Source organism: Protopterus annectens, chromosome 13.part0 (assembly GCF_019279795.1).
Source record: "Protopterus annectens isolate FY-2018-M chromosome 13.part0, PAN1.0, whole genome shotgun sequence".
NCBI lineage: Eukaryota > Metazoa > Chordata > Ceratodontiformes > Protopteridae > Protopterus > Protopterus annectens.
The window spans coordinates 16701296-16727890 of NC_056747.1; the positions used below are offsets into that span (position 1 = coordinate 16701296).

At 44.8% G+C, this 26595-nt stretch overlaps 1 protein-coding gene across 2 annotated transcripts in view; it reads right to left on the reverse strand.

Annotated features, from left to right (window-relative positions):
• Positions 1 to 1980: 1980 nt before the first annotated feature.
• Positions 1981 to 26595, reverse strand: part of SH3GL1 (SH3 domain containing GRB2 like 1, endophilin A2) — a 1498857-nt gene continuing 1474242 nt past the window's right edge. For both annotated transcript variants that reach the window (XM_044090588.1, XM_044090589.1), the window contains one exon: positions 1981 to 2355. In XM_044090588.1, the coding sequence (XP_043946523.1) occupies positions 2159 to 2355 (197 nt within the window). In that variant the 3' untranslated portion in view covers positions 1981 to 2158. The remainder of the gene's footprint in view (positions 2356 to 26595) is intronic.

Genomic DNA, 26595 nt, shown 5'->3' on the forward strand with positions numbered 1-26595 from the left:
TTGTATCCGACAACCATTTCTTAGTTAACAAACATCAAGCAGCTCATAACATATGCTAAATGTGGCACAAAAGATGCGCCGGATTCCTCAGCATAAATCATACTGATTTGGTCATTTATATTTCAATAATCATGTGGTTGTCTTTGCACAGTCCACTGGGAATACAAAAATGAGGAAATAAAAGGTAAGCAAAGAAATCATGCAGTGACATGTAACATACTCTACACATTACCAAATATTATCAGCTAATGATAAATAAGGCAGTCGTTACAAAATTCCCAGAAACTCAAAGAGGTGGTACAGAATAATCGTTAAACAGTTCTGTGGTCTCCCTGGACACCATTGCTGGAATCCTGCCAACCACCATCTACATACTGTGGGATACCATCTGACATTCTCTGGAGTTTCCTGACATCCATGAAATGAAAGTTGTGCATTTTGGCGGGCCACTACTGTCTCATCAATGACTAGGTTTGCAGTCTTCAAACATCACAATACAGCCTTTTCTGTAAGATGGAAAGCTACTGATTCAATTAAACACCTCTTTAATGCACACTGTTTTCAAGAGCTGTTGATTCAATGAAACACCTCTTTAATGCACACTGTTTGCAAGAGCTGTTTATAATCCCTGACCTCTTTAATGCACACTGTTTTCAAGAGCTGTTTATAATCCCTGAGCTGCTGATAAAATTTCACTGAGGTACACATATTATGTAAGATGTAGTGTAGTTAAGAACAGCAAAGCACATTCTGACACAGCACAATGTCATTCAAAAATGAAGTAAATGGACCAAAGTTTAAAGCTGCACAATACATTGCATGACTCTTTTGATGAAATGACATTTAGCAATGTTCTTACACAATCCCTTATTCATTCACATTTAACTTTAGACCACTTCCAATCCATCTTTACTTAGTCAATATAAAAAAAGATGGACTGTGTAGTTTCAAGACAATCGCACAAAACAAAAATGAAATTCAAAGGCTACAAAATACGATATTTGCAAGATTTTTTTTTTTTTTTTTTTACACAGTTCATATTTCTCCCACACTTAAGAGCCTCAGGTTCTGTTAGTGGAATCAGGAAGGGCCTGGGGTTGGTTCTGTTTGCTGTTCAGACAGGCTTAAATGACTCCCACTGGGTCACCTGTCAGGATCGGCAAGGAAAGGACAAAAGCACTATTAAGGGACAGGCAGCGCATTGCAACTGGAACCCCGACACTGACAAAAGTGGGCTACAGGGAGCCAAACAAAAACAGCATTCAAACTCCTTTAATGTACATAAGGATATTAGTGTTGAACTGGTGCCGCAGTGCAAATTAAAAACTATCCAGAACTAAAGGAACTCTCAGGGAGCTACACCAGAAAGCAGTGGAACGGAATGAAGTGAAAACAAACCCGGCAGATAAGAGCAGCACTATTTTTCCCAGCATGCAGCAGCCACAGTACTGGGGACACACAGAGGAACATATTTAACTTGCTTAAAACTCATTAGTTTACAACGTTAGCATTCAGATATGTTTATTCATACACAACTTACAGGCTTTCTTTAAGAAGCAAGCTACCCTAACTCGGAAAATGACCTTGGCAATTAGAGGCTTCCCATAACAATGGAAGCACACGTCACAGGGATGGAAGGCCGGGGTTTGTTTGTAATCACTTTTTAATGTTTCTACAAATGCAAGCTGGTACATAACAGGAACTGCTGTGGAAACAGAAGATAAAAAGCCACATTTACATGATGCATGACCAATCCAGCTGGCCAGACAGCATGAAGGAGGAAAAAAAAACTCACTTCAGCATGTAAACCAAAGAGCTTATATATTCTACCTCTAACGTCTAACTGACAAAAATACGCTGCTGCATGGAATTACAGTGCTGGACAACTGTAAACTGATGACCACTATGTGTACAAACTAAGGGCCCTGAATGTTCCAATAGTGCATTACAAGTACGGCACATAGTACTGCGACAAAGACCTTTGGATACATTAAACCTTTACTGCTGATCATTGCACACATTGTTAACACTGCAAGGTTTTCGGCTGCAGAACATAACTAGTGTTTGTCTTCGATTAAAACTCAGAAGGAATGTGAAGAGTCTTCCACTCTCTCCTCCAATCTGTGATGCAGTTGAACGGGTAGGTCACATGATGCTCTCAGTGAGGTAGTGGCACCAGAACATCCACATAGTTGAGGGGGAAGAAGCCCGAATGGCCATTGAGCATGCCTTCATACCAGTTTTCATCAATCTGATTAGTCAGGGTGATGATGTCCCCTTCTTTGAAGCCCAGCTCACCTTCATTCTCTGGATCAAAATCATACAATGCCTTACAGCATGGTTGGTCTAAGGGTGCTAAACAAATGCAAAAACAAAAGCGCTATCACAATTAAACTGCTGCAGTTAAAATGCGTCATTAGCAACTGAATATGAGAACAAACTACATTTCTGACATTAACAAATGACAATGCTGAAAAGAAAGGATATGTTTCACAAATATGAAGTAAGTGCTCTCTTCAGACAAATAGAAAATACCATCTACAAATTAAACTCTGCAGAAATCACCTAAAATAAGTACAGAAATCAGGTTCAAACTATAAGAGACTTCCAATGAAGACAAAACTGAACAATTATATTTCTAGCTTCAAAATAGGAATGCCAAAGCACATGACAAAAAAAAGTAAAACTTATACTGCATCAGATATCTTCCTACATAACAGTGATTGTACTTTTGATTTTGAGTTTGCAATCATGTCATCAGACCTGAAGGCTTGTGTTGTGGATGCAACACTCAGGTCATGAGAGTGTAAGTGACCAAAGTTTGAAGATGAGTTGGGCCAAACAACTGGGCAGATTTGGCAACCCCAAATTTACAGCACTGAATGTGCCCTGGTAATGTCTAGTTGATGCTTCTGTGCAGGATATGTTCATTTTCTACCTACAGAAGCCTTCCTGCCATGTAACATCTTGGAAGGATGGGAAGCACACATTTCCTGCCATGTAACATCTTGGAAGGATGGGAAGCACACATTTCCTGCCATGTTATCATCTTGGAAGGATGGGAAGCACACATTTCCTGCCATGTATCATCTTGGAAGGATGGGGAAGCACAGCCTGAATCGGGGAGTGCCTCTCCACATCTAAATGACGCACAGTAAGAAGTCAAGAAAGCAGCAGCTGTAGTAGTTGCCAGAGTGAAGGTCCAGACACAAGAAAACTCTGTAAAGTTCTTAAACAACTGTACTATGTCATTCCTTACACCACCGCTGCAGTATTCCAAACTACTGGGTGTTGTACTATGTCATTCCTTACACCACTGCTGCAGTATTCCAAACTACTGGGTGTTGTACTATGTCATTCCTTACACCACTGCTGCAGTATTCCAAACTACTGGGTGTTGTACTATGTCATTCCTTACACCACTGCTGCAGTATTCCAAACTACTGGGTGTTGTACTATGTCATTCCTTACACCACTGCTGCAGTATTCCAAACTACTGGGTGTTGTACTATGTCATTCCTTACACCACTGCTGCAGTATTCCAAACTACTGGGTGTTGTACTATGTCATTCCTTACACCACTGCTGCAGTATTCCAAACTACTGGGTGTTGTACTACGTCATTCCTTACACCACTGCTGCAGTATTCCAAACTACTGGGTGTTGTACTATGTCATTCCTTACACCACTGCTGCAGTATTCCAAACTACTGGGTGTTGTACTATGTCATTCCTTACACCACTGCTGCAGTATTCCAAACTACTGGGTGTTGTACTATGTCATTCCTTACACCACTGCTGCAGTATTCCAAACTACTGGGTGTTGTACTATGTCATTCCTTACACCACTGCTGCAGTATTCCAAACTACTGGGTGTTGTACTATGTCATTCCTTACACCACTGCTGCAGTATTCCAAACTACTGGGTGTTGTACTATGTCATTCCTTACACCACTGCTGCAGTATTCCAAACTACTGGGTGTTGTACTATGTCATTCCTTACACCACTGCTGCAGTATTCCAAACTACTGGGTGTTGTACTATGTCATTCCTTATACCACTGCTGCAGTATTCCAAACTACTGGGTGTTGTACTATGTCATTCCTTACACCACTGCTGCAGTATTCCAAACTACTGGGTGTTGTACTATGTCATTCCTTACACCACTGCTGCAGTATTCCAAACTACTGGGTGTTGTACTATGTTATTCCTTACACCACTGCTGCAGTATTCCAAACTACTGGGTGTTGTACTATGTCATTCCTTACACCACTGCTGCAGTATTCCAAACTACTGGGTGTTGTACTATGTCATTCCTTACACCACTGCTGCAGTATTCCAAACTACTGGGTGTTGTACTATGTCATTCCTTACATCACTGCTGCAGTATTCCAAACTACTGGGTGTTGTACTATGTCATTCCTTACACCACTGCTGCAGTATTCCAAACTACTGGGTGTTGTACTATGTCATTTCTTACACCACTGCTGCAGTATTCCAAACTACTGGGTGTTCAAAGGATCATAGGAGGTACTAGTCTAATGGCCCTGGGGCCCTTACAAGCCTGTACTATGTCATTCCTTACACCACTGCTGCAGTATTCCAAACTACTGGGTGTTGTACTATGTCATTCCTTACACCACTGCTGCAGTATTCCAAACTACTGGGTGTTGTACTATGTCATTCCTTACACCACTGCTGCAGTATTCCAAACTACTGGGTGTTGTACTATGTCATTCCTTACACCACTGCTGCAGTATTCCAAACTACTGGGTGTTGTACTATGTCATTCCTTACACCACTGCTGCAGTATTCCAAACTACTGGGTGTTGTACTATGTCATTCCTTACACCACTGCTGCAGTATTCCAAACTACTGGGTGTTGTACTATGTCATTCCTTACACCACTGCTGCAGTATTCCAAACTACTGGGTGTTGTACTATGTCATTCCTTACACCACTGCTGCAGTATTCCAAACTACTGGGTGTTGTACTATGTCATTCCTTACACCACTGCTGCAGTATTCCAAACTACTGGGTGTTGTACTATGTCATTCCTTACACCACTGCTGCAGTATTCCAAACTACTGGGTGTTGTACTATGTCATTCCTTACACCACTGCTGCAGTATTCCAAACTACTGGGTGTTGTACTATGTCATTCCTTACACCACTGCTGCAGTATTCCAAACTACTGGGTGTTGTACTATGTCATTCCTTACACCACTGCTGCAGTATTCCAAACTACTGGGTGTTGTACTATGTCATTCCTTACACCACTGCTGCAGTATTCCAAACTACTGGGTGTTGTACTATGTCATTCCTTACACCACTGCTGCAGTATTCCAAACTACTGGGTGTTGTACTATGTCATTCCTTACACCACTGCTGCAGTATTCCAAACTACTGGGTGTTGTACTATGTCATTCCTTACACCACTGCTGCAGTATTCCAAACTACTGGGTGTTGTACTATGTCATTCCTTACACCACTGCTGCAGTATTCCAAACTACTGGGTGTTGTACTATGTCATTCCTTACACCACTGCTGCAGTATTCCAAACTACTGGGTGTTGTACTATGTCATTCCTTACACCACTGCTGCAGTATTCCAAACTACTGGGTGTTGTACTATGTCATTCCTTACACCACTGCTGCAGTATTCCAAACTACTGGGTGTTCAAAGGATCATAGGAGGTACTAGTCTAATGGCCCTGGGGCCCTTACAAGCCTGTACTATGTCATTCCTTACACCACTGCTGCAGTATTCCAAACTACTGGGTGTTGTACTATGTCATTCCTTACACCACTGCTGCAGTATTCCAAACTACTGGGTGTTGTACTATGTCATTCCTTACACCACTGCTGCAGTATTCCACACTACTGGGTGTTGTACTATGTCATTCCTTACACCACTGCTGCAGTATTCCAAACTACTGGGTGTTGTACTATGTCATTCCTTACACCACTGCTGCAGTATTCCAAACTACTGGGTGTTGTACTATGTCATTCCTTACACCACTGCTGCAGTATTCCAAACTACTGGGTGTTGTACTATGTCATTCCTTACACCACTGCTGCAGTATTCCAAACTACTGGGTGTTGTACTATGTCATTCCTTACACCACTGCTGCAGTATTCCAAACTACTGGGTGTTGTACTATGTCATTCCTTACACCACTGCTGCAGTATTCCAAACTACTGGGTGTTGTACTATGTCATTCCTTACACCACTGCTGCAGTATTCCAAACTACTGGGTGTTGTACTATGTCATTCCTTACACCACTGCTGCAGTATTCCAAACTACTGGGTGTTGTACTATGTCATTCCTTACACCACTGCTGCAGTATTCCAAACTACTGGGTGTTGTACTATGTCATTCCTTACACCACTGCTGCAGTATTCCAAACTACTGGGTGTTGTACTATGTCATTCCTTACACCACTGCTGCAGTATTCCAAACTACTGGGTGTTCAAAGGATCATAGGAGGTACTAGTCTAATGGCCTTGGGGCCCTTACCGCCTAGCCAAGAGTTTATCCCCCAAAAAGAAACCTTAGTCAGCATCTGTCACCTGTGTCAATGAGGAGCATAGGTGGAACCCCTGGGACAAATATGTGCTTTCCCATCCACTCATCAGGGCTGCACTTGAGGGTCAGCGAGGTACTCTCACATGTATGGGAAGTCTATTCCAGAGACGGGGCAGCCTTTGGGAAACAAAGCTATCTCTCCAGCAGGTTTTGTTGATGTTGCATATTAGATTTAGGCCTTTTGATCAGGTAATGTGCAAGGAGTTAGACTTAGGGATATGAAGCATCTCTGGTAGGGCAGGGTCTGAGACTGCCTTGTAGGCGAGACACAGATCACCTCTGAGCAATCTGTATGAAACTGAGTAGAGTGATAGCGATTTGAGCCTGTCCACATAGGACAGGTGTTGGGAGGCCATGGATTCTCCTTATGAGGTATTTTGGTGGCTTTTCCAAGTTGGTGCAGGTGTTTGGAGAGGTACATACTAAACCGGGCTTTGTACTCAATTACTGGCCTAATGAGGGAGGAGTACAGAGAGGTAAACACCTCATTTTTTCTGGATCCAATCTCTTTAGTTATGAGATGAAGCAAGCTTTTCTGACCACTGCAGCTACATGACGGTCGAATGTGAGATTATTGCCAAAATGTGTACTCCGGTATCTCACCACAGGTTGTGTGCTTAAGGTGGTCGCCGTTGATGTGGTAATCAGTATGGGCCCTGTTTTTGCCAAATGGTATGATAATGCATTTTTCTGTGTTTAACTTAAGGCCATGACTTTGGCACCATTAATTTGTTGCTGTGAGACCCTCTTGCAGTATGTTAACATCATATGGGGAGTCAATGACTGCACCCAACTTACAGTCATCTGCAAACTTGGTCAGCCACAGACCTTTTGTCTTTGCCTGGACCTTTGAGAAGTAGATGCCAAACAGTAGGGGTCCCAGGACAGCTACTGGGGACCACCAATAGTGACAGGTCTGCTGTTGAAGGTGGAGACGCCTATTTTGACCTTGTGAATCCCATCGGTGAGCCAGTTGGCCACCCACCTGATGAGATAGGGAATTAAACAGAGTTGTGTCAGCTTTTCAATGATGCCCGATTTGGGGATTGTGTCAAAGGCTTTGGCCAAGTCAATGTAAGCTGTATGTACTGATTTTCCCTCATCCTGGGCCTAGGTGACAATCTCAAAGAAATCAACCAAGTTCAACAGGCAAGATCTTCCCTTGACGAATCTGAACTGGGTGGGGTCAAGTGCTTGGAGACTGCCTATGTCCCTGTTTATGAGATCTATAACAACACGTTGCATGGCTTTACAGATCAGACTTGTCAAGCAAATGGAGTGATAGCTTCCAGGGTCAGTACTGGCACCACCTTTGTGCAAGGGGATGACAGTGGCAGCTCTGTACTCTGCTGGAATGAAGCCTGTTCTCAGGCTGTGGCGGAACAGAATACTCAATGGCGAAGCTAGTTTATGCGGGGGATGGTGCAGGAAACAGTTCCCTTGTTCCCGTTTCCCAAAGATTACTTGTTAGCAAGAGCGGATGGATCAGGAGCCAAGGAAGTGCAAACTAATCTAGTGCGAACAAATCTGACAAATGACTCTCTGGATGTTGAGAAGGCATCTACCCTATAATGTTTACTGAAATTGTGCAGAGACCACCAACTGTCTGTTTCTAGAATAGGCTTGGAATCAATTATTTTTGTAAAAGGCTCCAAAGCATCCAACCACAGCTCTTTAACTGGAGAAAGTAAGGCTCTATCATGGTGGACATCACATAAGGAAATTAATTTGTTTAGAGACTTGGTTGCTCAACTTGGCCTGCTGACAGGATACAAACAGCTGGTCAGTTTCTCAAATATCTTTGATCTTATCGAAGCAAATTCTGAGCCGTTTGAGAGCTATGTACTTACCATAATGATAGATCCATGTTGTCTGTCTCCATCTGGTTCAACCTGTGGGACTCTGGATACGACACCAGCCAATTCTAAGGTCTTCAGCCAATTTGGCTCTACCTCCTTTACTCATAACACCCTGCTTCTCCTTCAGCTACCCAGATCAAGTTTGTCCCATGAAAGAAATCACTGAAACATGTAATTCTGAAAATGATGCCCTCCAAAAAACAGATTATGACTAGCAAGGACAATGAGAGACTCCAAAAAGTGGGAGCAATTGACTTCCAATGTCTGGTCGTCTAAGGAGGAAAGACTCGCCAGTCAACAAGCAGGAGGGGGACAGGAAGGTCAAATGACCCTTAGGCTTGTGTGGACGAGTCTTCCCTTTCAAAGGTCAAATGACCCTTAGGCTTGTGTGGAAGAGTCTTCCCTTTCAAAGGTCAAATGACCCTTAGGTTTGTGTGGAAGAGTCTTCCCTTTCAAAGGTCAAATGACCCTTAGGTTTGTGTGGAAGAGTCTTCCCTTTCAAAGGTCAAATGACCCTTAGGCTTGTGTGGACGAGTCTTCCCTTTCAAAGGTCAAATGACCCTTAGGCTTGTGTGGAACAGTCTTCCCTTTCAAAGGTCAAATGACCCTTAGGCTTGTGTGGAAGAGTCTTCCCTTTCAAAGGTCAAATGACCCTTAGGTTTGTGTGGAAGAGTCTTCCCTTTCAAAGGTCAAATGACCCTTAGGCTTGTGTGGAAGAGTCTTCCCTTTCAAAGACTATGCAAATAAAATAAGCAAATAAAATACAATCTGACAGCTACTTGGATAAATTCACTTTAGACACTGGTGAGCCCAGCCTGGATTTTGAAAAGGAGACAAATAAGTGACTGGATTTTCTGATAGCTTTGGTACAATCCAAATAAAACCTCAATGTGTCTATGTACATCCAAACAATGTAAAAGGTATTTACTTTTTTTTTTTGAGAAATTAGGAAAAACAAAGGAAGGTGAATAGAGCTGTTAAGGTTATTCTCTGCAGCTACCTGTGGTAGAAAAGTACAATTGTGTACACTTACCATAAATGTAGATGTTCGAGTGTATTCACTGTTGCAGTCATCACATTTGGGTTCTGCTTGCAGGTAGCCTTCAGTCGGCCTGATTATCAAAGTCTTGGGTCCTGCATCTGTTGCTGTCTCATCTTCCATGACATGCAGCCACGCCATTACATCAGTTTTTGTTGCCCCAGATGTCAGGTACCCCCATAATGGGAAGCAATTATATACAAGGTTACATCTCCAGCAAAAAGCAAATACACCGGAAAGCTTTAAGCATAGTAAACAAGAATAGAGGTATAGTCAATAGAAGTCAGGGGGCTGGAGGGAGGGTAACCAGGACAGCAACAGTGAATACACACTAACATCTACATTTATGGTAAGTGTACACAACTGTACTATGTTCTTCGTGTTTCACTGTTGCAGTCATCACATTTGGGTAGATTCCCAAAGCTAAGGAAGGGAGGCGGCGATTAGAAAGCATAGATAGCATTAGACAGCTATAAGGCCCTGCAAGACTACAGTGGCAAAGCCAGCTCTGGATTTAGAAAAACTTGGCAAGTGGTAATGCTTGGTGAAGGTTATGTACAGAACTCCAGGTAGCAGCTTCTAGGATGTCCCTGGTAGGGACACCTCTGAAAAAGGCTGTAAAGGTAGATGCAGCCCTGGTGGAATGAGGTCTTATCCCCTTTGGGGTAGGTTTTCCATGGTGCTTATAGCAGAAATGAATGCAATGGCCTATCCACTTAGAAATGGTTTGCTTTGAAATGGCCTTCCCCTCTGCACCTGCAGCAAATGCAACCAGCAGCTGTTCGGATTTCCTGAGAGGCTTAGTCCTGTCCATGTAAAATCTAAGTTGTCAGTGCACGTCCAAAGAGTGCAGCATTCATTCTCCTTTGTTCTGTGGATTAGAAAAGAAGGTTGGCAAATGAATGGACTGATTAAGGGCCACACTGGATACTACCTTGGGCATGAAGGAGGGATTGGTCCAGAGGGACACCCTGTCCGCATAAAAGATGATGAAAGGCTCCACTGCCATGAGGGCCTGTAATTCAGACACCCTTCTTGCTGAAGTGATGGCTAGAAGGAAGGCAGTTTTCCAAGAAAGGAATTTCAACTCTGCATTTGTCACAGGCTCAAAGGGAGGTAGAGTGAGCTTTTCCAGTACAAAGTTAAGGTCCCAGGCTAGAGTAGGGGCTCTTCTGGGTGGTCTTAATTTTTTTGCCCCTCTGAGGAATTGTTTCAGCAGTGGATGATAGAAGAGGGGTGGCTCTGTATTGTAATGAGCTGAAATGGCCGAGGCATGAATTTTGATGGAAGAAAAGGAAAGGCCCTTGTGAAGCATCTCAGTTAAGTATTGAAGAATCTGAGGTAAGTTGGGCGCTGCTGTGCCCATCTCCCCTGAGTTTGGCTCCAGGAACAGAATCTTTTCCATTTTTCAGCATAGGATTTTCTAGTACTAGGCCTCCTTGCCTCCAGAATGACATCCATCACTTGCTTACTGAGGGATGGTAACTGAGAGATTAGGTAATTAGCCAGGCTGCAAGGTTCAGGATTTGAAGCTGTGGGTGCAGAATCTGGACCTCCTACTGGGACAGCAGGGCAGGGGTCTGAGGCAGGTGCCATGGTTCCAGCAGTAACACACTGCGCAAGAGGGGGTACCAATGTTGGTGTGGCCAGTCTGGTGCAATCAGTATTGTCCTTGGTTTGTCCTGTTTGATCTTTAGTAGTACCTTGGAGAGGAGAGAGATGTTTTTCCCAGGTGAAGGACAGTACATCCACTTTCCAAGCTTGTCTGTGGGGAGCCCTTGTGCAAAAATTGTCCAATTGGTAGTTCTGAGGGGAGGCAAATAGGTCCATCTCTGGGCTCCGCCATTTGTTTCTCAAAATGTTGAATATCTTTGGTTCCAGTTTCCACTCATGTGGGTCCATGACATTTCTGCTTAGATCGTCTGCCAGAGTATTTAGCTTGCCTGGCAGGAATTGAGCTTGTAGGTGCACTTGGTAGCTCAAGGCTGTGTTCCACAGAGCCATGGATAGTCTGCCGAGAAGGTATGAGTGGGTTCCCCCTGCTTGTTTATGTACCACATAACAGTGGTGTTGTCCGTCTTTACCAATAATTGTCCTGGAAGAATGTGGTCCTTGAAGGCTGTCAGAGCATTCTGTACAGTTAACATTTCTTTTTGACTAATATGCAGGTGCATTTGACCCAGATTCCATTTACCCAGAATGCACTGCCCTGCCAAGTGAGCCCCCATGCATAGTCTGATGCGTCTGTTAGGGTTTGGGCGGCAGGGGGTAGAGTGAATGGCAGTCCCTTGTTGTGGTGGCAGGCCTCTGACCACCAAAGAACTCTGTCTTTAGACAAGGGATGATAGGAATAATTGATTCTAGGCCCTGAGAATGTTGACACCATAGGCTTTTTAGATACCATTGTAGTTTCCTCATATGCAGTCTTGAATATGGAATTAGTAGAATGCAAGAGGCCATGAATCTCAGGGCTTGCAGTATTTTCCTTGCAGATAACTGGGTCTTTGTGGCTAGTAGTCTGAAGTAGGCTGTCAAATAAACTTGTTTCTCTGGCGTGAGGTAGGCCATCTGGGAAGTTGTATTCAAGCTTGCTCCCAGGAATACAATTTGCTGGCAGGGTACTAGATGTGATTTCTTTTCATTTATGGTGTATCCCAGAGAAGTTAGTAATTTCTTTACAAATGCCACATGATTTAATAGTATGTCCTGGCTTTCTGCCTGAATTAGACAACTGTCCAGGTATGGGTATATTTGAATATTTCTTTGCCTGCAAAATGCAATGACTGGAGCTAGGCATTTTGTGAATACCCTGGGCGCAGTAGATAAGCCAAAGGGCAGTGCAGAGAACTAATAGTGCATGTAGCCTGCTCTGAAACGTAGGTATTTTCTGCAAGATTCCCTTATCGGGATGTGCAGGTAGGTGTCCTTTAAATCCAGTGTTGCCAACCAGGCATCTTTGTCTAGCATGGGAAGCAGTTGATGAAGAGTTAGCATTTTGAATTTTGGGATTACCAAAAATGTGTTTAGGATAGACGGGTCCAGAATAGGACGCCAGGAATTGTCTTTTCTGGGAACCAGGAAAAGTCTTGAGTAAAAACCCTGCCCCCATTCTTCTTCTGGGACAGGATGAATAGCCTTGATGCTTAGAAGAGACCTGCTTTTGAGCCTCTGCCCACTGATTTGGGGATAGGTCTGGCCAACTGTTTGGGGTTGGTAAGGAGTGGAAGTGGAATCTGTATCCTTGGGAAACTATATTTAAAACCCATTTGTTTTGGGTAATGAGCTCCCAGTTTTCTGCATGCAGGGCGATCTTTCCCCCTAAAGGAAAAGTCAGTTGAGCAGGGCTTGGAAGGTTTAAAGTTAAGTCATTGTGACAGTTTACCATAGGGGGGTGTCTTACTACTTCCAGCTTTGGAAGTGGGAGCCCCCCACTGCTTAGGCCTGTGAGTACCTTGAGACTGAGGCCTGGGTGGTCTGCTGGCTCTGGGTTTGGACTGAAAAGGCCTGGAAGAGGCAGGAAAGAACCAATTCTTAGAAGGCCAGTGCCTACTAAATCTGGAAGGCTGTACTTGCAGGAAATCTTTTAACAGTTTGCACAGATTTAGCTTTTTCCTCCATCTTTTTAAGTACCTCTGCTTAGTTGCAAAACAGGCAGTCTTGCTTTAAGGGAGCATCCAGTAATTTAGCTTTAACATGATCTGGTAAAGATTGCTCCTTAAGCCAAGCATGCCTTCCAAGTATAGACCCAGTGACAACAGCCCTGCAAGATGGCTCTAATGAATCAAAACCACATTGCAAAGTATGTTTTCCAACTTGTTCAGCCGAATGCATTAAATCCTGTAATTCTTTATTTTCAGCACAGTCAGGAAACAACATTTTCTGTTTTAAGTAATCCAATAATATGCTGATACTTTAACATATGAAACTGGCAGTTTAAGGCCCTAATGGCCAAAGTTGCAGAAGTGTAAACCTTCTTACCCCATCTGTCCAGGGCCCTGGAATCTCTATCACAGGGGGTAAAGGTTTTTGGCAGTAGTAGCCTTAATGCCTTTGGGTCCCTGTGAAATGGTCTCAGGATCCGCAGTAGGATTCTTAAGGAGGAACTTGAGAAAGTCAGGTACTCTGTAATACCTGTCAGGTTTTCTGGAAGCTGGGGGTAAAGTGTTTGGGGGCCAAGCTAGATTCCAAGAAGGTATCATCTACAATGTCCACTACAGGAGGGATAGCTAAAGGCCTGTGCTGAGGTAGGAGTAAGAATTCCCTAAACCTCTTTTTGGAGTCAGAGTAATCCTGGCTTTCCCATAGGAAATGCTCCCTAAGAGTATGCAATGTATCATCAAAAGAGAAATCCTCTGGGGGGAAGCAGAGGGAATAGAGTCCTCTGCATCAGCATCCTCATAGGTAGATAAGGGCAACTCTTGGTCATCAGAAATAACAGAAATTTCAGAATCCTGATCAGAAGAATCAGGAGGACAATCAGTCCTAGGTCTCTTAGAGGGAGAAGGGTGGCTTCCCCTGATTAGAGTAATAAGGTCTTCAGCCATTCTTATCATTTGTTTTTTAGGCATAAGGGCCTGACCATGCGGTCTGGGAGTCGGTTTTCTAGTCATGGATTGAGATTTAGGCCTTGAAGAAGAAGATGGCGTCAGTTTAATATACAAGTCAGTAGGCCTGAATACACCCTCATAAGCCGGTGCCTGCACACAGCCAAGGTAGGGACTTCCACAGTCGAAGAAGCATTTTGCGGCATACCAGACTCCGAATGGGTCTCAGTAGAGGCCTGCAAATCTGAAGTAGCGGGTATCAAGGGCTGCGAAAGCATCTCACTGAGTACGAACTGGCGACTAACTTAACGGAAACGTCGTCAGCAGCTTTGGACCTATGCGGCCTGTCTCTGTATTTATCTTTGCATTTTTTTTGGAATGTCAGTAGTCGGATGGCTTACCGAAGCCATTTCTGGATAATTGAACAGAATACCAAAATATGTAGATGCAAAAAATGAACCGACGAATAGTTCGAGGTTTGAATAAAGCACAAAACCGACAGCGAGGGACGTCGTGGTCTGGGCCTAAGCAAGGAATGCAGTACGAATGAAAATCTTTATGAGGTATTTGCTTTCCACAAGAAATGCAAATGTTAAGTTTTACTGACATCGGTTTAGACCAAGAAAAAGTTTCCCCAATGGGATACTTAGCTTTGTTGAAGACTTCGGATCTGAAACTCGAAAACGACGACCGGCACTTGCGGACTGCTTCTGCTTCGGGCACCGCACGGCAAGAAAGACTGATGTAATGGCATTGGCTGCATGCTTTATACCCCTGACTACCTGATGTCATGGAAGATGAGACAGCAACAGACGCAGGACCCAAGACTTTGATAATCAGGCCGACTGAGGGCTAACTGCAAGCAGATAACCCAAATGTGATGACTGCAACAGTGAAACATGAACATCATCCAGGGGGCTGCAGGGAGGGAAACCAGGACTACAAGAGCGAATACACTTGAACATCTACATTTATGGCAAGTGTACACAACTGTACTATGTTCTTCGTATTTCACTGTTGCAGTCATCACACTTGAGTTGATTCCTAAAGCTGAGGAAGGGTGGAGGCAGTCAAGAAGTGATAGGACTGGGTAGCAGGCCTTGTAAGACTACTGTAGCAAATCCAGCTCTGGATTTAGAAAAAAGGTAGCAATACTTGGTGAAGGTGTGTACAGAACTCCAGGTTGCAGCTCCCCGGATGTCCCTGGTAGGGAACTCCCCTGAGAAAAGCAGTACAGGAAGTAGCCCTAATGAAATGTGTTTTAATCCCTTGTGGGGTAGGTTTTCCATGGTGCTTGTAGCAGAAATGGATGCAGTGTGCTATCCATTTGGAAATGGTTTGCTTTGAAATGGCCTTGCCCTCTGCCCCTGTAGCAAAGCTGACTAGCAGCTGGTCAGACTTTCTGAAAGATTTAGTCCTGTCAAGGTAGAACCTGAGCTGTCTGTGCATTTCCAAGGAGTGCAGGATCCTTTCCCCTTTATTCTGAGGACTAGGGAAGAAGGTTGGCAAATGGATGGATTGGTTTAGAGCCACACTGGATACCACCTTAGGCATAAAGGATGGGTTAGCCTTAGGGAAACCCTGCCAGCATGGAAAATAATGAAGGGTTCCACAGCCGTTAGTGCCTGTAACTCAGACACTTTTCTTGCTGAAGTAATGGCTAGAAGCAAGGCTGTTTTCCAAGAGAGGATTTTTAACTCTGTTGAAGCAACTGGTTCAAAAGGGGGAAGTGTGAGCTTTTCCAATACAAAATTAAGGTCCCAGACAAGGGTGGGAGCTCTCCTAGGGGGCCTTAAATTGTTAGCTCCTCTCAGGAACTGTTTGATGAGAGGGTGAGAAAAGAGAGGCGGCTCAGTATTGTAATGAGCTGAGATGGCAGAGGCAGGAATCTTAATGGAGGAGAAGGATAGGCCTCTGTGGAGCAGCTCTGCTAGGTAATCAAGGATTTGAGGTAAGCAGGGTACAGCTATGTCCTTTCCTTGAGACCGATTCCAACAACAATATCTTTTCCATTTTTTTAGCATAGGATTTCCTAGTACTAGGCCTTCTGGCCTCAAGGAAGACATCCAGCACCTGCTTGCTGAGGGTTGCTGGTGGTGTATTCAGGGGATAAGCCAGGCTGCAAGGTTTAGGGTTTGCAACTGTGGATGCAAACTCTGTCCCTCCTGCTCGGACAGCAGGGAGGGGGGTCTAATGTAGGTGCCAGGGTGGTACTGCTGTCAGACTGCATAGGAGTGGGTACCAGTGCTAGTGTGGCCAGTCTGGAGCAATAAGGATTGTCCTTGCCTGTCCTGTTTGATCTTGAGTAGTACTTTCAAGAGGAGGGGCAGAGGGGGAAAGGCATAAATTGAGAGGTTTTCCCATGTGAAGGATAGGGCATCCACCTTCCAGGCCCTGCTGTAAGGGTTCCTGGTGCAGAATTTGCTCAACTGGTGGTTGTCAGGGAGGCAAAGAGGTCCACCTCCGGTGTCCCCCACCTCTGGATTAGAAGTTTGGATGAGTTGGGCTCCAATTTCCACTCATGTGGGTCCAGTAGATTTCTGCTTAAGTCGTCTGCCAGTGAATTTTGTTTGCCTGGCAGGAATTGAGCTTGTAGGTGCAATCGGTTGCTTAGGGCTGTGTTCCACAGGGCCATGGCTAACCTGCAGAGTGAGTAAGAATGGGTCCCCCCCTGCTTGTTTATGTACAACACAACTGTGGTGTTGTCTGTCTTTATCAGGAGCTGTCCTGGAAGGACTAGGTATTTGAAGGCTGTCGGAGCATTTTGTACAGCTAGCATCTCTTTTTGATTGATATGCAGGAGAAATTGTCCTGGGCTCCATTTGCCTGCCATATGAGCCCCATGCATAGTCTGATGGTTCTGTTGTCAGCGTTTGGGCGGCGAGGGGTTGAGGGGTTGAGTGAAAAGCAGTCCCTTGTTGTGGTTGCATGCTTCTGCCCACCAAAGGAACTTTGCCCTTAGACAAGGTATGATAGGAATCACTGTTTCCAGGTCCAGAGAATGTTGACACCAGGGACTTTTTCAGTACCACTGAAGTTTCCTTATATGCAGTTTTGCATATGGAATTAGCAGAATGCATGAGGCCATGAACCCTAGGGCTTGTACTATTTTCCTTGCAGATAGCTGGGTTTTGGTGGCCATTGGTTTGAAGTAGTTTGTCAAATAGACCTGCTTTTCTGTAGTAAGGAATGCCATCTAGGAAGTTGTGTTCAAGCTTGCTCCCAGGAATACAATTTTTTGACTGGGCACCAGCTGTGATTTCCTTTCGCTGATGGTGTACCCCAGTGAAGTTAGGAGTCTTTTTACAAATGCCAGGTGTTGAAGCAGCAATTTTTGTCTGTCCACCTGAATCAGGCAATAGTCCAAGTCTGGGTAAATTTGAATTCTTCTCTGCCTGCAGTATGCAATGGCTGGAGCCAGGCACTTTGTGAATACTCTGCGAGCAGTAGATAAGCCAAAGGGAATTGCAGAGAACTGATAGTGCATACAGCCTGCCCTGAAACGTAGATATTTCCTGCAAGACTCCCTTATGGGGACGTGCAGATAAAATTCTTTTAATTCTAGGGTGACTAACCAGGCATCCTTGGCTAGCACTGGGAGAAGCTGCTGCAGGGTAAGCATTTTGAATTTTGGGACCACCAGAAAAGGTGTTGAGAATAGACAGATCCAGGACAGGGTGCCAAAAGCGCTCTTTTCTGGGCACCAGGAACAGTCTGGAGTAGAAACTCTGTCCCCTTTGTTCTACTGGAACAGGTTGAATAGCCTTGGTATTGAGAAGGGAAAGTACTTGCTTTTGGGCCTCTGCCCACTGGTTTGGGGGAAGGTTTGGCAACCTGCTTGGGGTTGGCAGTGAGTGGAAGTAGAATCTGTATCCCTGGGATACAATGTTTAGAACCCATTGGTACTGAGTAATGGACATCCAGTTTTTTGAATGAAGGGCAAGTTTTCCTCCTAGGGGTGCAAGTAATTGGGTATAGCTGGGAAGGATAATTGAAAAGTCATTATGAACTTTTTCCATAAGGGGGTGGCTTACCACTCCCTGTTTTAGAGGTGGGAGCACTCCATTGTTTAATTCTCTGCATACCCTATGACTGTAGTCTTGGTGATCTGTTTCCCCTGGGTTTGGACTGAGAAGGCCTGGGAGGGGCTGGAAAGGACCAGTTTATAGAAGGCCAATGCCTACTGAATCTAGGTGGCTGCACCTGTAAGAAACCTTTGACAGTTGGAATAGATTTAGCTTTTTCCTCCATCTTCTTAAGAACAACTTCTGCTTTGGTGCCAAACAAACGGTCCTGATTTAAAGAAGTGTCTAGTAATTTTGCTTTGACATGATAGGTTCATAGGTTCATAGGTTTATACTAGGCTATCTGCCCAAGGGCATTTATAAGCCTAGCCCAAAGTTTTGTGGCTTTCGCCACCCCTTTAGTTTGGAGGATACTATGCCCATTATTTTGCTGTGCCTCTGTCAAGCAGTGACACTGAGATAATCCCTGGGGTATATCTGCGATCTCCCATCCATTGGTCAAGATTTCTCTTGAACAAAGCCAGCGAGGTGCTCTGCCTCACATGTACCGGGATTTTGTTCCACAGCATAGGGAGTCTCTGGGTGATGAATCTGTCCCTCCAGCATGTCCTATTAATAACCGTGTCAAGGTTTAAGTCTCCCGCCCTTGTAGTTCTGAGGGATCTAGATTTTTTGAGGTGAAGCATGTTCATCAATTCTGGGTTGGACATGGCCTTGTATGTCAGGCACAGGTCACCTCTGAGCAGACGGTAAGCGACTGAACAGAGCTGGAGTTCCTTCAGTCGGGCAGCATAGGACATATTTTTGAGACCCTTTATCCTTTTGGTGAGGAATTTTTGGGGCCTTTCCAATTGCTGCAGGTGTCTTGTCAGATACATTCCGAATGGGGCATTGTACTCAATCATTGGTGCGATGAGTACAGGGGGACGATGATTTCCCTTGATCTAGATGTGAATCCATTCATGATCAGGTGGGCAATGTAGAAGGTCTTCCTAACTACTTTGGCAACGTGTCAAATGAAAGGTTACTGTCAACCTGGGTCCCCAGATCCCTGATAACCTCTTCTGAGCTCAGTGGGTTGCCGCCTATATGGTAGCTAGGGGTAACCTTGTTTTTCCCAAAGGGTATGACTATGCATTTTTTGGTGTTTAACTTTAGGCCATGGCTCTGGCACCAGTTATCCGTTTCTATAAGACCCTTCTGAAGGATATCTGTGTTAGATGTGTTCTCAACTATGGCGCCCAGTTTGCAGTCATCTGCAAATTTTGTCAGCCATAATCCTCCTGTGTTTGCTTGTACTTCTGAAAAGTAGATGCGAACAGGAGTGGGCCCAGGACAGAGCCCTGTGGGACACCACTTGTGACAGGCTTTGAGTCTGACATGGCGCCAGCAACTCTGACCCTGTGGGTTCTGTCACTTAGCCAGTTTGCAACCCATCTTGTGACATATGGGTTTACATTTAAGCTGATGAGTTTTCAATGATACCTGAGTGGGTATTGTGTCGAAAGCCTTTGCCAGGTCAAGGTAGGCTGTGTGGACTGCCTTTCCTCATCAATGGCCTTGGTGACTGTTTCAAAAGTCAACCAAGTTTAAAAGGCATGATCTGCCTTTGACAAAGCCAAACTGGGTCGGATCCAAAGTCTGCAAGTTCCCTATGTCTTTATTTATGAGTTCCATTATGATCCTCTCCATAGCTTTGCAGATCAGGCTTGTCAAGCTGATGGGACGGTAATTTCCAGGGTCGGTGGAGGCACCGCCTTTGTGAAGTGGGACCACAGTTGCCGTACGCCACTCCTTAGGCACGTATCCTGAGGTGAGGCTAAAATTAAACAGCTGCCCTAACTGTGGGTTTAATTCCTCATTGAGTTCGTGGAGCACACAACCGGGGACACCATCTGGTCCCATGGATGCTGTGTTTTTTGCCTTGGAGAGAGCAGTTCTCACCTGAGCGCTAGAGATGTTTGGGGGGTTACAATCCTCTGGTATAGATCTCACCTTTTGGGGGTGGGGGGAGTTTGCACTGAACCTGTCAGCCAGTATGTTGGCAATGTCTGTAGGTTCAGTAATTTTTACATCATTTTGAACTAATTCTGAGCATATCTGAGTGTTTCCTCCCAGGTTTCTAACATAGCTAAAGAAGGCCTTATGATTGTCTTTTGAGTCCTTAGCGATTTTTCTCTCAAAATTTGCCTTGGATGATTTTATGAGAGCTCTTAGTTTTTTACTTATAATGATCAAAGGTGTTTTCCCTTTTAAGGATTTTGCTCTATCTTGTAGTAGCTTCCTCCTTTTGTTGTAGAGTTTGTTTATGGCTGGGGTCCACCAGACTGGACGCTTGCCTTTGGTACAAAGAGTCTTTGTTTGGTTTGGGATTGCCTGATCCATGCAGTCCTGTAGGTGCTGGTAGAATGCATTTGTAAGTGATTCAGCGGCTTGAGTAATGGTTTCCGCAGGCTCGGGGGCCTTAAAGGAGACCACACCAGTTTTTAGAAGTGTGAAGTCGACTTTTGAGAAGTTCTTCACTGTGGTCTTTTTTATCTCAGGTGGGGGGGGGATGTGGACTTCCAGTGAGATTAGTTTATGGTCTGATCTCACCAGTGATGGGTATACTTCCGGTGTTGAACATTGTGACCCCATGTTCGTGATGATGAGATCTAGTATGTTTTCTCCTCTTGTGGGGATGGTGACTAGTTGTTCCATGGCATTTGAGTTTATGAACTCTAGGAACCTTTGGGCTAGAGTGTTGGGGCTTGAGTAGTGATCCCAGTCTATATTTGGATAGTTGAAGTCACCTAGTATGATGGTGTTTGGAGATACATTTATCCCCTCCAGTGTTTTCAGGAAAGCTATGTGAGGTTCCTGAGATTGAGAGGGTGGCCTGTAACATGCTACAAATTGCAGAGCAGTCTTGCCTATGGTTAATTGCACCTGGATCGTCTCCGATGCATTGTGCGTTGCCACCAACCTTGAGGTGTGGGTGTCCTTGATGAATATAGACACCCCCCCCTCCCTTCTTGGTGTTGTCCGGATTTTGGGGCCGGAACGCATGATATGAGGTGAAACCTGATAGTGCCGGGGTGCTCTCTGGAGCCTTGAACCAGGTTTCAGTCACAGCACAGACATCGATGTTCTCCATACTGAGAAGGGCCTCGAGTGTGTGCATCTTGAGGTTGAGACTTCTGGCATTGAGCAGCATTACCCTTAGTTTTTTTTCCTTTTTTGCATACTAGGGTGGTAGGTTTAGAATTTGAGCCTTGCCTAAAAAAGGCACTATGGGGGTGGCAAGAGCCTTTGCCAATATCCGGAAGCCCAGGGGTGACAGGTGCAAGCCGTCCCTTGCGAAGCAGCGTGGCTTGTCCAGCATGTCATCCCAGGCAGACAGACATTGGATCCCCTTTGAATGACACCAGAGTTTAAGCCAATTATTAAAGCTGATCATCTTGTCTCTGTATTGTGGCATCATTCTTGGTGAAGGTAGGATACTGCTCAAGGTCAGGGTCATACCTGCCTGGGCTACATAATCAGAGAGCTCCTCTATGTCTCTTTTCATGTAGTCCAAGGAGGTACGTCTCAGGTCGTTCACACCAGCGTGGACAATGACAGAGTCGTACTTGTACCTGCTTTTGAGAGACATGAGTGCTTGCTTTATGTGGCGTATTCTAGCGCCCGACAGGCAGCTTACTGTGACCTTCTCCTTACTCAATCTGGTGAGCGGGACGTCAGTGTGTCTGACTATGGAGTCACCAATGACGAGTGTGTCTGGCATTGTGTTATGACGAGTGTGTCTGGCATTGTGTTTTGCCTTAAGGGCTGATCTGGCAAGATTTGCTCCTTCAGCCAAGCATGCCTTCTCAGTACAGACCCAGTGACTGCAGCCCTGCAAGATGCTTCTAAGGCATCAAAACCACACTGCAAAGTAAGTTCACTAACTTGGTTTGCAGAATGCATTAACTCTTGTAAATCTTTATTTTCTGCACAATCTGGAAGTAACACCATTTTTTGTTTAATTAGTTCCATAATATGTTGCTGGTACTTTAACATGTGAAACTGTTAATTCAAAGCTCTGACGGCAAGAGTTGCAGAGGTATATACCTTCTTACGCCATCTGTCTACAGCTCTTGCATCCCTGTCCGAAGGGGTATGGTTTTTGGCTGTAGCCGCCATAATGCCTTTAGGTCCCTGGGAAATGGTCTCTGGATCAGCAGTGGGATTCCTAAAGACAGATTTGAGAGAATCAAGTGCTCTGTGCCCATCAGGCTTTCTAGGGGCCAGCGGTAAGGCATCAGCAGTAAGACTGGATTCCATGAAGACATCATAGAATCAAGTGCTCTGTACCGGTCAGGCTTTCTAGGGGCCGGCGGTAAGGTATCAGCAGTAAGACTGGATTCCATGGAGACATCATCTACAATATCCAGGACAGGGGGTATAGCTAGAGGCCTGTGCTGAGGCAACTCTAAAAATTCTCTGAGTCTCTTTTTGGACTGCGGATAGTCCTGGCATTCCCAGTAGAAATGCTCTCAAAGTATGCAAGGTTTCACCAAAAGAAAAATCCTCTGGAGGGGAGGCAGAGGGAATGGATTCCTCTGCATCTGAATCCTCATACGTTGATAAGAGTATGTGTCCTGGTAATCAGAAGGGTCTGAGTCATCAGACTCCAGTTCTCTAGAATCAGAAGGAAACTCAATTCTTTGTCTTTTAGCAGGGGAAGGCTGGCTTCCTCTAATTAGAGTAATAAGGTCTTCAGCCATTCTAAGCATTTGTTTCTGTGGCATGGGAGCTTGAGCATGCACTTTGGTCATCGGTTTTCTAGGCGTAGTGTGAAATCTGGGCCTGAGAAACTCCGTAGTTTTAGCTAAAAACGAAGTTGTCGGTTTGAAACCAACATCGGCAGGTCGGAATACACCCTCAGAAGATGGTGCCTGCACAGCGGCTCCAGACCCATCCAAGGTAGAGACATCCACAGGTTCCATAGTCGAAGAAGCATCTTGTGGCAGCCCGGACTCCGAATGGGTCTCAGAAGAGGCCTGCGAATCTGTAGAAGCAAGCATCAGGGGCTGCAAAGACACCTCACTGTGTACTGGCAGACTGGCGACTAGCTTAACGGAAGCATCGTCAACAGTTTTGGACCTATGCGGTCTGTCTTCATCTTTACGTTTTTTTGGAAGATCGGTAGTTGGATGGCTTATCAAAGCCATTTCGGAATATGGAGAATGAGAGCAAAAGAATTTAGCGACAAAGACAGCCTGACGATGAATGGTTCAGGAGTTAAGGCACAAAACCAACAGCGAGGGACGTCGTGGTCTGGCCCTAAACAGGTGACGCAGTAAGAATGAAAACCTCTGTGATTTATTTGCTTTCACAAATAAGACAATTGTTAACTTTTTCTGACATCGGGTAGAGCAAAAAAAAAGGATCCCCAATGGGCTACTTAGCTTTAGAAGACTTCAGGTTTGAAACTCGAAAAACGAAAATTTCAGGAAGTGGCCGACCAGCACTTGTGAACTGATTCTGCTTCGGGTTCCTCCATGGCAAGAAAGACTGATGTAATGGCATGGGCTGCATGTTTTATACCCCTGACAACCGGACGTCATGGAAGAGGAGACAGCATCTGACGCAGAAATCCCAAGACTCTGGTATTCGGGCCGACTGAGTGCTACCTGCAGGCAGATAACCCAAGTGTGATGACTGCAACAGTGAAACACGAAGAACATCGAAAGATTCATACAATAAGAAATCACTTTCTTATGGAACACCAAATAAGGAGGTGCAGAATCAAGAGCCTGCAACTCTGAAACACTCGTTGAGGCGACCTCCACCAAAAACAAACTTTTCAAAGACTGGATGGCGAAGTGGTGCAGCGAGACCTTTGTCACCTCACAGCAAAAGGCTCTCCGGTTCGATTCTAGGCTGGAGTGAGTGCCTTCTGTGTGGAGTCTGCATGTCCTCCCTGCATTTGTGTGGGTTTTCTCCGGGTAGTCCGGTTTCCTCCCGTTACAAAAAGAACGTTTCTCCCCAGGCCTCCACTGAAAATTGGCTTTGCTCGAAGTCGGGCTTTCCAAGTAAACAAATGTTAAATAAATATTTATTTTATTTTATTTATTTATTTTACATTTGTTGACCGGGCTAGTCCAACTGGATATTTTTCCATTTTCAGCAGAGGCCCGGGGAGAAAAACTCCACATATAGACAAAAAGGAGATACATCATGAGGACAAATGACATAATACACATTATTTCCTATATCTAAAAACAGGAAAAGAAAGTGATAGAACATGGAAAAGGAAATGTCATAAGTTAACAGAAAGAACAGGACTTAACTTTCTAGCGAATCTAAGTAACATAAATAAATTAAATATAATTAAATAAAAGTAAGAGTTTCAAGTCCAAAGCAACTGAAAGTTCAAATGGGAAAGAGATGGAGGCGCCTGCAAGGACCTGCAGAACGAAGGGCAGGTTGAAGGGAGGAATCAGATCCCATACTGGGGGATGAAGTAAAAATATACCTTTAAGGAATATCATACATTTGAGGAATGCCATGGAGATCTTGAGGGAAGTCAGAGATGCATTATCTCTGCCAACACAAGTTTGAAATGGCCGCCAATTGCACTTTAACAGTTGAAACTCTAGAACCTGACTGAAACAACTCAGTGAGAAAGTCAAAAACTAATTCCAAAGGGGCAGAGAAAAGATCAAGTCCTTGAGATTCCGCCCACAGGACAAACTTCTATTTAATGGAATACACTTCTCTAGTGGACTGCTTTTGAGAAGACAATATATGAACAGCCGAGAAAGCTTGGGATTTCTAGCCATCAAGGGAACTGCAATAACCATGTGGTCAACTTGAAGGACTAAAGATTGGAGGAACCAGGCCTGCTAGATGAGAAATGAGAACTAGAATGGGATCCATTACTGGGGGGGGGACTTCAGGAAAGGCCAAAGGAGGGGAACCACACCTGACCAGACCAAAACAGAGCACTGAGGGCTACTGTAGCACTGCTTGACCAGACCAAAAGGGAGCACTGAGGACCACCGCAGCTCTGCCTGACGAGACCAAAAGGAAGCTCTGAGGACTACCGCACCTCTGCCTGATGCGACCAAAAGGTAGAAAGTACAGTTGTGTACACTTACCATACATGTACATGTTCGAGTGATTCACTGTTGCAGACATCACACTTTGGTTATCCTGCCAGGGGTAGCCCTCAGTCGGCTTGAATACCAGAGGCTTAGTATTTCTTTGTTGGTTGCTGTCGCTCTAGGACTGACGTCAGGCCATCAGTGGTATAAAAACAGGCAGCTGACGCCATTGCATCAGTTTTTCTTGCCCCAATGTCAGGACCCCCCAATAGGGAGCTAAGTTATGGTGGAGTAACACCACCAGTAGAAAGTAAATACCAATAGTCATGTAAGGGTGAGGAAGAGAGAGATAGAAAGAGAGACAAGGGGGCTGGAGGGTGGGAAACCAGGACTGTAACAGTAAATACACTTGAACATCTACATTTATGGTAAGTGTACACAACTGTACTATGTTCTTCGTGTTTCACTATTGCAGTCATCACACTTGGGTTGATTCCCAAAGCTGAGGAACAGGTGGAGGCAGTCAAGAAGAGCTGGGGCTGGCTAGTATGCCCTACAGGACTGCGGTTGCAAAGCCTGCCTTAGATTTTAAAAAGATAAGCAGGTGATAGTGCTTGGTGAAGATATGAACAGAACTCCATGTTCCAGCTTCCCGGATGTCCCTGGTAGGGACCCCTCTGAGAAAGGCTGAAGTTGCCCTAGTAGAATGTGTTTGTAACAGAAATGGATGCAGTGTGCTATCCATTTGGTGATGGTTTGTTTTGATATGGCTTTGTCCTGGTGCAAAGCTGACTAGTAACTGGTCAGATTTCCTAAAGGGCTTAGTCCTATCCATGTAGACTTTCAACTGTCTGTGCACATCTAAAGAGTACAGGATCCTTTCCCCCTTATTTTGAGGTTTAGGGAAAAGGTGGGCAAATGAACAGATTAGTTGAGAGCCACACTGGACACCACTTTAGGCACAAAAGTTGGGTTAGTCCTGAGGGAGACCCTGTCAGCATGAAAAATTATGAAAGGTTCCACAGCCATAAGTGCTTGCAGCTCAGACACTCTTCTAGCTGAAGTGATGACTAGAAGCAAGTCTGTTTTCCAAGGGAGGGATTTTAACTCTGCTGAAGCTGCAGGCTCAAAGGGGGGGGGGGGGTGAGCTTTTCTAAAACAAAGTTAAGGTCCCAAGCAGGGGTAGGGGCTCTTCCTGGTGGCCTTAAGTTGTTACCCCTCCCTCTCAGGAACTGCTTGATGAGAGGGTGTGAGAAGACAGGTGGCTCAGTGCTGTAATGTGCAAGAGGCATGGATTGTAACGGAAGAGAAGGATAAGCCCCTGTGGAATAGTTCTGCCACGTAATCCAGGATGAGAGGTAAGGAGAGCAGTGCTGGTTCAGCTCCTTTAGTCTGGATCCAGGAACAATACCTTTTCCACTCGTCAGCATAGGATTTTCTAGTACTGGGTCATCTGGCTTCATGTATGA